This window comes from Mustela erminea, chromosome 6, assembly GCF_009829155.1.
Source record: "Mustela erminea isolate mMusErm1 chromosome 6, mMusErm1.Pri, whole genome shotgun sequence".
Lineage (NCBI taxonomy): Eukaryota > Metazoa > Chordata > Mammalia > Carnivora > Mustelidae > Mustela > Mustela erminea.
The window spans coordinates 42130073-42142439 of record NC_045619.1 but is presented as its reverse complement, the minus strand read 5'-3'; the positions used below and the strand labels follow the sequence as shown (position 1 = coordinate 42142439).

General features: G+C 39.1%; 1 protein-coding gene across 6 annotated transcripts in view; it reads right to left on the bottom strand.

The window, feature by feature from the left end:
* NAP1L1 (nucleosome assembly protein 1 like 1) overlaps positions 1-11984 on the bottom strand; it is a 33944-nt gene extending 21960 nt beyond the window's left edge. For 5 of the 6 annotated variants that reach the window (XM_032346951.1, XM_032346952.1, XM_032346953.1 and 2 more), the window contains exons 1-2: positions 11855-11984; positions 1759-1796 (exon numbers count right to left, since the gene is read on the bottom strand). In XM_032346951.1, coding sequence (XP_032202842.1) covers positions 1759-1775 — 17 coding nt within the window. In that variant the 5' untranslated portion in view covers positions 1776-1796; positions 11855-11984. The remainder of the gene's footprint in view (positions 1-1758; positions 1797-11854) is intronic. The other variant, XM_032346956.1, reaches the window with a different exon arrangement.
* Between the last annotated feature and the right edge of the window lie 383 nt (positions 11985-12367).

Below are 12367 nucleotides of genomic sequence, written 5' to 3'. Positions count from 1 at the left end.
CAACTTTGCCTAGAAAGAAGAGCAGAGATAAAGATGGAAAACAAGACAAAAGATAATTAGAACAAGTTCAACATTTAACATAATAGGAGGTCCAGAAAGAGAAAACGGAAATAAGACAATCAACAAAATAAATCAAGAATATTCCCCAGAACTGAAAGCCATCATCAGGTTGCCAGACTGAAAGGGCCCACCACTGAATGCCTACTACAACAAATTTTTAAAAATACATATAACAATGTGAAAATTTCAGAACTCTGAAGCCAGAGTGCTTCCAGAAATATGTATGTTTAAAACAAAAAGTGTCACATACAATGATCAAGAATTATAATGACTTTGAACTTCAACACAGCAATACTGGAAGCCAACTGATAACAGAGCAATGCCTTCAAAATTCTGAAGAAAGAGCATTCCCAAAGGAGAATTCTACACTCAAACTATCCAACATAAGGATAGAACTGTCCTTTCCAGTCATTTATCTCAAAATAATTTATTTCCCTCGTACTCTTCCAAGAAAGTATTAAAGAACCAAAAAAGAAAATAATATGGGATACAAATTTGCAAATAGCAAACCCAAGAGAAAAAACAAAATGAAACCCCAGAAGATAAAAAATTAGATCCACAATGATGGCTATATAACCAAGGTTAAACAATCCAGATTGGAGCAGTATAATGCAGAAGGCAATCACTTTGAAAGCCGTTATCACTAAAATACCTGCTGCCATTCTTTTTTAAACGAGGAAGGATAGGCCAGATTCTTACATGTACTTGAATGTGATGCCCTTGTGTAAATTTTCCTGCCTTCCCACCTCAAAGCTCTGCTGCCTACAACTTGTGTGTATCATACCCCCATCCAAATCCAAGTGTTGTTTAACCTACTCCCAAGCTATGTGAAATCGTAAGCAACAAATAATGCAGCTCACTTACTCTCCCTTACCGTTTTTCTGCAAGACATCCATCCACACTAGAACTCTGCTAGAAGCCAACTTCATAAAACTGATGTTTCTAGAGTACATGACCTTGCCCAATAAATTCTTCAGGAAAGCTGATGCTAGATTATGACCCAGATAATCTTTTTGTTTATTTTCCTACCTTGGAGACTTCAACTGATAGTGGTAATACCGCTTTTCTTTTTAAACACAGATAAGTTTGAGACTGCTATTCAAATTTTCAAAATTAAACATTGATTAACAATGTATAGGTGTTAAAACTCTAAAAAGACAAAACAAAACAAAACAAAACAAAACAAAACAAATGATTTAGACAAATGCCAAGACAGTGCTTACAGGTCTGGAGAAGGTGGAGGATGCAACTGAGAAGAGGGACATTGGGCTTCTAATACTAATGTTTTACTTTTAAAAACTCAAATATAAGTATCCTAGAGTAAACCCTACATATACATTTCATACACTCTTTTTTATCTTTTTTGTATGATACACTAATATGGAAGTAGTAAAGTCTTTGGGAAATACACATATGGTAAAAATGGATTTTCCAAGTATTTCTTACTCATTTCTGTGCTCAGCACATTCCTAAGAACCACTGGCGAATGGTTTATTTAAGACAATGATTATATATACTACATTTTGTTTTGGATACACTGTACCCATCTATTATATAGGCAGGTATTAAGCATCAGTCTTTACCATACATTTTTATAATGTTATTATTACTGCTATTAATTACATCACAGTACAAAGTGAAGCCCAATCTGTGGGACAAGTTAAAAAACAAACAAAAAACCAACTATCTGGCACTTACTTGTCAATGTCTGCCATGTTGTTAAGAACTCCAAATATCTATGGAGAGAAATGCCAATGTTAACAAAAATTATATATACATTTATATATAATGTATTCAAAACCATTAAAAACATTTGATGCCCAAACCCTTTAAATCAGTACCACACTGAGAACTAACCCAAGAAGGAACGTATACTCCCATTAAAAACACATCACTGTGGGGTGCCTGGGTGGCTCAGTTGGTTGAGCAACTGCCTTTGGCTCAGGTCATGATCCTGGAGTCCTATAGGATGATCCCGCACAGCCTGGGCCTCCCTGCTCAGCGGGGAGTCTGCTTTTCCTTCTGCCCCTCCCCCCATGCTCTAACACTTGCTCTCTTTCTCTCTCATTCTCTTTCAAATAAATAAAATCTTGTAAAAAAAAAAATCAGTGTTAAGAAGAAAAATCATGGCACATATACATGGACTTTCATAGTAGCCCCCAAAGTAATTTTTCAGAGGATACTGCTAAAAATAATGAAGTTATTACTAGGCTTTTAGACTCTACCATGTAAGGACATTTCATAATAGTACTGCTGGTAAAGAATCTGACATATGCTAGTATCACAGAAAAGAACAATACAAGAGGTCTTTAATCAAACTCCTTTAACATACAAATGGTCAATTTTTGTTAGACTTAGTACCTCACAGAACCCACTTCATTTTTGTATTCTTATCAAATTCCTGTTAAAAAGCCAAAATCTGCCACCATTATGCCCCCAGAAATCTTCCTAAAAAGTTTAATAATCTTTGCATCAGAAGTCAGTCCTGGGGCACCTGAATGGCTTACTCATTAAGCAGCTGCCTTCCGCTCAGGTCACTGATCCCTGGGTCCTAGGATGGAGTCCCTGCATGGGGCTCCCTGCTCAGCGGGAAGCCTGCTTATCCCTCTCCCACTCCCCTGCCTGCGTTCCCTCTCTGTCAAATAAATTAAATCTTTAAAAAAAAAAAAAAAAGTTAGTCCTTTAAACAACTTAATGACAGTTTAAAAGCTCTGAGTCCCAATCTTTTTCAAGTAAACCTTCCCCATCTCTTCAGTACTTCCTGTCTTATCACTGATAAGGACCACACACACACCCCCCACCATGCTACCCTGGATATGCTGGCACATTGTCAACAAATTCTTGGTTACCTTACAGCAATACTGTTAGAACACAACCGGCGAATATCCTAAATTCTTTCCCCGCTATAGATTAGTATTAACTTAGAAAATACTTCTTTTAGAAGAAAACTGAAGGTAAAACATGTTATATTCAAGCAGGAAAATGGCTAATGCCACACATAATGAATGCACAGACTACCAAAAAAAAAAAAAATATCTAAATGAAGCTTAGGATCCCACATTAAAATCAAGTTTTTATCTTTTAGTAATTTAAAACCACAGACTTTTAACTCTCAGAAAGCTACAAGGTGTGATTCCTCATATCAATATGTTTTCTATGAGTTAAAAAGAGTTACTGATTTCAGCAGTCAAGAGCTAATATGTGGAGTATTATTAGTGAGCCAACATCCATCCTTTGAACAATGTGAAGAAAATATTTCTTCCTAATAATGTATCCTATTCTACTTTAAGTATTTTTGTTTTAAATTTCTAATAGCACTGATAAACTTCTCTAGTGATGCTGGGTAATTAGCCAACATTAACAATCTATTTAGCAATTATTAAGAAATATTAACTCAAAAATAAGAGAAATATTGAATCTTAATCATCAAAGAAATACAAGTAGGATTCCAGTTTGTCTATCAAATCAGCAAGACTCCTCTTTTAATGCAGGGAAAATGGTGGTGAACATGCAGTCTTAAATATGGCTTATGTTCTTTCTGGAGAGTAATTTTGGAATAGTAATATAAAAAACCTTAAATATGTTTGTCTCCAGCTTTAGTTATTCATTTGTGAGATTCTAATATAAAAAAAAAATTATCAATCTCAAGGTCTATGCTTTATCATGTTTGCCTAGAACACTCTTCTAAAATTCAGTTAACATAATCTTTGGCTCTTGGCTCCAAGTTTTACTTTTTCAGAGAGGCTTCTCCAACCTGTATATTCTGGCTAAATAAGACTTCTTGGTTGTACACACTCCTAGAAAGCCCTACTTCTTTCCATCATAAGATGTCTCAAGTTTGTAATTACAAATTAGTGTGATTATTTGACTAAGATCTATCTTTCCCCACTAACCAGAGCACAAGACTCATATTACAGGGATTATATGTGCTTCTGCCAGTCGCTGCACTGCATCCTTCAGAGTAATAATATATAAAGCTTATGGACAGAGCAGGTACAATTATTTATCTCATCAAAAATAAACAGTATTAGCATGGAATGTGCATACAATGAAATGCTTTGCAGCCAATGAAGCAGATACAGAAAGAGCACAGGGCTTATGGCAAAATTCAATCTGGACAGGAATATATATATATATGCATATGTGTGCGTGTGTGTGTATACCTGTGTGTGTCTGTGTATATACACATGAACATGCATACTCATGCACATACTTTATGAATAAAACATTTCTGAACAGATATACCAGAAACCTAGTAATACTCACCTTTAAGAAAAGGCTGGGAGAAAATGAGAACTTATATTTGGTTTTTCCATATTCAAATACATTTTGTTAACATTTTGGAATTTGCTGGGTTGAAGTCTCGTTAAGATCAGCAATTATCAAAAATATAAAACAACCCCCCCAAACTTCTAAATTCAGATTTTTGTAACATTTTAAAATGTACTCAAAAGAATGGCTACACTGCTACCTTCCCTGTCCATTTCATGGGGTCACATTTAGAATTCAAACTCTTTAAATGAAACTCTTTGATTCTTTATTAAAGATGATTCAAGACAGACAGGATGGCATTTACTTCTTCAGAGATACTTTCTCCACTATGCCCTGCCCACTCTGAGTTAGACTTCTTGGTTATACACACTTCTGTTTTTTAAAGCAGACCTAATTTTGTAGTCAAATCATTTGGGTTGATACCAGCTTTGTAAAGATCTAGCTCAGGCAAATGACTTCTGGTCTTATTCACCACCTACAAAAATATGAAAAAATCTATTCCTTTATTGGACTACTCTTATTAAGATGCAAATTTATAAGACTTAACCTGCGTTTGATAACTACTGAACATTCAATAAATGTAAGCTTTTCAGTTCTGTCCATTTTTAATTATCTCAGCACAGGGTCAATATTTCTGCAAAATAATTAGCTGAGATGATCGTTAAAATGTACAGAGTAACCAATAAATGTACCATGGTAATGTTAAGATGTTAACATTAAGGAAAACTGGGTAAGGGGCATTTGGGAACTCTCTACAGAGTAGCTCTACAACTTTTCTGTAAATCTAAAACTACAACTAAGTTCTTTAAAAGAGAAAGAGATTAATCCCCATGCCCAGATTCTGAACGAAGAGGTCAGAGAACGGACCCAAAAATCTCCATTCTAAACAAGAAACCCCAGCCCCTGACGTAGGTGATTCTTAAGACAATCAGATCACATTGAAAAAAAACACAAGTTTCCGCTAATACCTCCATCAGTTTTGTCGGGTTTTGTGGGTTTTTTTTTTTTTAACTGCACTCAACATTAAATCAATGAAAATTTTATTTATCAGACATGAAATTACTTTCTAAGAGTTCATTCAGAAGAATTTCCATTTCTGGTAGTGACAAGCTAAATTATGCAGACCAACTCTGCATAAAATAATTCCAAGTCCAGAATAAAAATTTGCTGAAATCTTAAAAGCAATGTTTTAACTACTGAGAGGTAAAATCAAAAGCCCCAGACCTATCCAAGGTAGGAAATCTTTATAGCAACCCTCCACTTAAGCAAAATGCTGTATTATCAGGGATGATAAACCAGTTCTCTTGGACAAATAAACTAGAATCACTTATCAGTGTTGTCCCAAAACCTCAAGCCCTGAGCTTTAAATGGTCTGCCTCATCATGTTCCTAAGTATCTATACAACCGAATGAGAAAGGCACCTTCATTCTAGACCTCAAATAATTTATACAAGTAGTTTTCAAGAGCAGTAAAGGCAATAGAAAGAATACAATAGAAACCTGCCCCAAAGATTTAAATACTGTCAAAAGGACTATAAATAAACTTATAAACATAGACAAATGACAACCATGCTTACTGAGTTTGAAAATGCAGTGTCTGCAAAGAACAGCCATCTATTAAAGGTGATAAAGCAAATCCAGCAAAGAATGAGAGAACTTTGAGAAATAAAATAATGGAAATCAGGCCAAATGGGCAGGTTTATCAGTAGACTAAACACAGATGGAAAGATAATTGAGGAATGCAAGCTTAGAAGAAATCTTCCAAAATATGGCAGAGACTATAAAGGCTAGAAAATGGCACGTTTTATGGGTTTTAACTAATGTTAAAAGATATTTCAGTATACAATAGAGTCTAATGAAGATTTAATACAAGTTCTAGGAGTTAAGGAAAGAATGCACAAAATACTTGAAAAAAATGAAAAGCTAAGAGGGCGCCTGGGTGGCTTAGTCAGTTCAGCAGCTGCCTTTGGCTCCGGTTATAATCCCAGGGTCGTTCCTAGGATGGAGTAGGGCATCGGGCTCCCTGCTTGGTGGGGAGCCTGCTTCTCCTTCTCCCTCTGCCTGCCTCTCTGCCTGCTTGTGCTCTCTATGTCTCTGTCAAATAAATAAATAAAATCTTTAAAAAAAAAAAAAATAAAACCCAAGAATTTTCCAGAACTGATGGAAGATAGCCCTACAAATTCCACCAGAACTGATGGGGTTAGCCCTACAAATCCCAATCATGATAAATCAAAAAGAAACCTACACTTAGAAGTATCAGTGAAAAGGCAAGACATTAAAGACAAGTCACCTCAAAAACACAGAGAAAATACTCAGCTTAAAGCCATAAAAGACACACAGCTACCTTCTCTTCAAAAGACACAAAAGACAACAGAGTCCTCAATGTGCTAAAAATAGCCAAAGATCTTAGAATATTATAACTAAAACACCTTCTAAGAAGGAACGTGAAACAGGTATTTTCTGGAAAATACGCCTCCAGCTCTCTCATATATTCTATTAAGTATATTCTTCAGGCAGAAGGCAAGTGATCCCAAATGGAAGAACTAATTTCCAAGAAGAAATGAGGGGCAAAAAGGATAACTTCATGTATCTAAATAAACATTTTTAAGTATCACCGTTGTGTAGTGTTAAAAAAACTACCACAACATTAAGTCAGTGGTGAAGATAAATCAACTAAAGGTTCCCATTAAAAAGCGTCAGGCTGGATTTAAGAAAATCCAACTACATTCCATTTATAAGAAACCTCTCTATAACATAAGGATATAGTCTTCCAGTAAAATATAATCCTAACCCAAAGAAAGCAGGTATAACTGTTATTAACATCTAAAAATCAAGTTTAAGGAAAAGCAATACTAGAAATAAAAAGGTCACTCTACAGTAAAATAGTGTTATTCACTACCTAGTATATGTAATGTGCAGATCTCAATTCAAAGATGCTGTTCATTACAATGTGACTGAAGGCAAATCTTAACCTGAGAACTTGAACACACAAAAAATCTTCCACTGAAGAGGGGAAACAAGTCACTGAATTAAACCACAAACTGGTTATATTTTGTGCTCTTGTAGTAGTTGGATGTCCAGACGTGTGTTACCAAATAACTTCTCACCATTCCAGAAAACCTGACTCTGAGTAAGTTCTCCTGACTTTCAATGAGAAGTAAAGAAAGCGAACATTTATGAAGCCTACTCAGTAAGGGACTATTCTAGGCTTTCCTCCTATCTACAGATAAAATACTAAGCAACCTGCTCAGCAACACACAAAAGGTAAGAACCTAGTAATTAAAAATCTGACTTTCAAAACCCATATGATGTCATATCATCCAAAAAACCAAAGCACCTGCTCTATCAGCCTACTGTTACGTAGATTATACTGTAATAAAATAGCTGATGTTCCTTTACATAAAATGACATACTTCATAGGGAAACAACCAATCATGAAAAATTACAAATGTTTTAAAGAGTTCAAGGGAACCAATAATAAGATTCCGCTTACCTGAGACCTCACATCTCCCTCCAAATTCACTTTTAAGCAAATCTATATTTTAGACACTGTTCTTCTATAAATAACGTTTTCAGTGGTCCAAGGGCTTAATACTTGATTTGGCTCCAGCACAACCTCATAGTTAGAATATCCTATTCTTTAGGCTCACCAAATGGACTCCTATTTGAGAACACTACGGAACTTCTAGTCCAAGGGAGCTCAATTTTCTAGATTATCATCTGATCCCACAGCACAGAAACATACCTGGATTGAACTGAAAATCTGGTGAATATTCACCAAGCGATAACAAACAAAACTAATTTATTCACATGAGGGGAGAATTACACATACATACATACACACACACACACCCCAGACAAAAAGCTTAGGGACCATCACTCAACTACCATATTTAAACAAATTCAATGCTGAAGACCCCCTGACCATAAATAAATACTGTTGCCTTTCCTTGGAGCACAGTGGAATCCAAAGAAGTGTGCTTATGAATTCCAAGCTGATGTATAGTGTAACAGTTTAAATCAAGGGAACCCCCTTTAAAAACCAATACAAAAGCCTCATGTAAGTCATCATTGCTCAGTTATATAACTTTGAAGAAGTCCTTTAACTGCTCTGTACCTCCGGTTCACATAAAATGCGGACACTACCTACTTCTAGGAGCATTAAATTAGCTAGTAATACGAAGTAATTTGTGCTCTTACATTATTTTCCCCTGTTGTGTTCTTCTGTACCCTCTTTACCTTAGAAAATTAAGTATAATTAATTAAATCTAAGTTAATTAAATGTAATAGGTTCTTCAAAATTACAACCCCCTTTCCCAATAAAAATTAAAATGTACAAAATTTCTGAACAAATAAAAATGTATCAAACCATGTAGTGTAAAAGGCAGGGTTGGTAACCAAAAGTACAGAGGCCACTTTGGATGGCAAGTGCAGCAATGTGATCTGGTACTCTGGTATCAATGTACAGAACAACTTACAAGGATGGGTGAAAGCAACAATGTTCACCTTCTAAAACCTACTCTGCCCAAAAAGGGGAACTTCTTATTCAGATGAAATTAGTAAGAATTGGCACTTAAAATCACCATTAAATGGGTCCTTGATGTAAAGAGTGTTAAATACTACTCTGTCCCCCACTTTTTTTTTTTAACAGCATTCACTACAACTTAACATTTTATATCTAGCTAACCAATGCTTTTTTGCTGTTTTTAAAGACATTTTGTCCTAATAGATGCTAAAATACTCAAAGAATCAAATAAAAACACAAATAATGACAGGTTTGATTAGACTTGTAACCTGAATAGGCTGATCATCAGTTTTCAAAACCGGTGATCAGGACTCATCCTCTCTCATCTTATTTTCATTAACATTTCAAATTTACAACTAATCAAAAAATGAGCAAAGATGTAGTATTTGATTTTGGTATCTTCTTCATTCTTTAAGCCCAATAGATTCTGCCTCTTTTAGCCCCTTTTCCCACAAAAGGGCTTTTTAAAATATAATTTGGGGGGTTAGAATTCAGTCACCTGGAGACAATATGGACAAGTTGGGTAAGTAATAAAATGAGCAACAGCATTTTGGACTAAATTAATTCTGGTACAAGTGTTGGGTTTTTGGTTGTCGTTTAAATCTCCAGCGAACAAGATCAGTCATGTGCCACATTTAGCACTGGCTTAGTATTTTGTCAACAGGCCCAGTATCAAAAATAGGTACTTTGCAATAGATAAAATTTACAGGTTTTTCAAACTGGTATGATGAATTTTTTGAAGTTGTATTTATCAAATTAACATAATATTGACCTGATAATCTATGAAGTCAAGGTTTCAGAACCAATGTTTGATTCCATCTATCTTCCAAAGGACCAGACTTCTTTTTTTCTTTTTAAAGATTTTATTTATTTATTTATTTGACAGACAGAGATGACAAGTAGGCAAAGAGGCAGGCAGAGAGAGAGAGTGGGGAAGCAGGCTCCCCGCTGAGCAAAGAGCCCAAAACCCTGGGATCAAGACCTGAGCAGAAGGCAGAGTACTTTAACCCACTGGGCCACCCAGGGGCCCCAGGACCAGTCTTCTTAGAAGTAAATTGCACATTTTAGATTTGGACCATTAACTGAACTTAATTTTTTAAAATTTGTATTTAATTTGAACTTCCAACAAACACAAGACTTAGGCCCAGAAGATCACTGTAAACCATTTATTTACCTCAACAATTTAAACAAGTTATTCTATATGTAAGTTTTTCCCCTATCCAAAGGTAATGTGCATTTTAAGTACAGAAGTGTTAACGTAGGTTGACAAGAAAATAGGACTTAATTAAATATTACTTTTTTTTTAAGATTTTATTTATTTATTTGACAGAGAGAAATCACAAGTAGATGGAGAGGCAGGCAGAGAGAGAGAGAAAGGGAAGCAGGCTCCCCGCTGAGCAGAGAGCCCGATGCGGGACTCGGATCCCAGGACCCTGAGATCATGACCTGAGCTGAAGGCAGCGGCTTAACCCACTGAGCCTCCCAGGCGCCCCTAAATATTACTTTTAAAAGATACGTTGATGCTACCTATCTTCAGAAACAGCAAATTCCGTTCTACAGCTCTTCTGAAACAAGGCAATGTTCAGAGACTTAAAAGTGCAATCCTTACACAACTAGTTACTAATCATTTATCAGTGATGATCTAAAATAGGGGCTCCTTGAGGACATTACGTGCCAGATTCGTTCTTTCTGTTCTCTCAAAGCCTAGCCCTCCCAAATAAGACCGCATTCCCGGCTCCCTTCACTGCCTCCTTTTATGTGTACTAGGAGCACTGACAAGACAGCAGGCTACAAACCTGGCCCACTAAGTTTACATTAACGCCTATTTCCACCCATACTTCCTACGCCCAGCGCCCCCATTCATTTTAAAAACTAGTTAAGTAGCCACTTCTGGGAACTTCAATGAAGGAACTAATTTGTAAGAATGTGAAAGAAGTCCTAATAGAATTTAAGACATTAAAAACAAAAAATCGTTTTCTTCTTAGAACCGTTTACAGGATTAGATTAATTAGGATCACTTCTCCCCAGGTAATGAAATCCCGGTCAAGACACCTATCTAAATTCTAACTGTACTGGAGGTACACTAAAAAAATCCCGTGTTAACAACAGCTAACACGACCCCTTCACAAGCGTTAATTCTTTAAAATCCTGGCAGTAGAGGCCATGCTTCATCACCCATCCAACACTCATACTTTCCTCTGTTACCAATAAAAGGTCAATAAAATAAGACCAAAGAGAAGCAGGTAGGAGTTTGAAAGCCAAAAGCTAGACTTGTTTACTCTTAATTTTCACATCCCACCACCCCTACAACTCACAGTCAAGTGAGGACAACCCAGACCCCGTCTCCAATCAAGCCCAGGCGACGGCCACGTGTCTAGGGAAGCCTCCGGGGTTTCCCCTCCCAGCACCGTCGCCGCCTCCAGTGGGCGGAGAGCCCAGGAGCCTCGAAGCCTCCCCGCCCCCTCCGGGCCGCGTCCCTTCACATCCCCTCCCTCCCATCGGAATTCGCAGCCTCCGCCGTTCTCTCCATCCCCCAGCGGCCTCCCTCCCGGGATTATTTTTGAGGAAGCGGGGGCGTCGAGGAAGCGGTGGGCTACGCACTCGAACCCGGCCCGCACCCCGGCAGCCTTGAAGAGACAGCGGCCGTACCGCTCGGGACCGGGAGGCGAAACCGCGGCCTCGCTCCCCGTCCGCGCGGAGAAGCCGGTGGGGCTCAAGGAACCTCGGCGCACACCAGCAGGGCCCCCAGGCCTCGCAGGCCCCGCCGACCCCCCGCGTCTCCTCAGCCGTTCCCGAGTAAAGCGCCAGCCAATCCCCGAGGCCCTCTCAGGCTACGGGGACGAAACTCCGCGGACGGCTCAGGCTCCGGCCTCACTGGACGACCCGGGAGGCCCCGGAGGCCAGAGGCCCTCACTCTCATTCCCCTGCCCCTTCCCTCCGCGCAGGCCGCCTGACCGATCCTACGTTCCCCTTTCCCTTTCAGACCCCCATCCGTTACCGGTGGCGAGCACGGGGAGCCAGGCGGTCGGAGCTGCGCAGGCAGTGACTCAGGGCGGCGGCGGGAGGAGCAGGAGGCGGCGCCGCGAGCAGATGGCGCTAAAAAAGACCCGAGAGCCCGCCGCTCGCGCTCATATACAATTAGCGTCAGCACGTAGGGCCCGCTCCGCTGCCCCCCCAGGCCTCGCCGTCTCCTAGCAACGCGAGCGGGAGGCGGGCCCACGACGGGTTGCCTAGCAACAGAACTGTCCTTCTTCCTGGACGACCTCCACGCCGTCTGCGAGGTGCTTGGGGGTCCTCGGGTTCCCGCCTCGGCCCCCTGCTACGCGCCGCGCCATCTCTTTTCTCCCCGCTGCACAAGAAAAGAAATCACAACTCCTTAGGAACCCGGGAAGGCCCCTGACTCGCTCGCCTTGCCCCTGGCCCACCCCGTTCTCCTCTGCCTGGTGCATGGAGGCATGAAGGCGGGGTGGGGCAGCTGCCGCCCGTTCCTATCCCGGCCTAATTCTTTCAA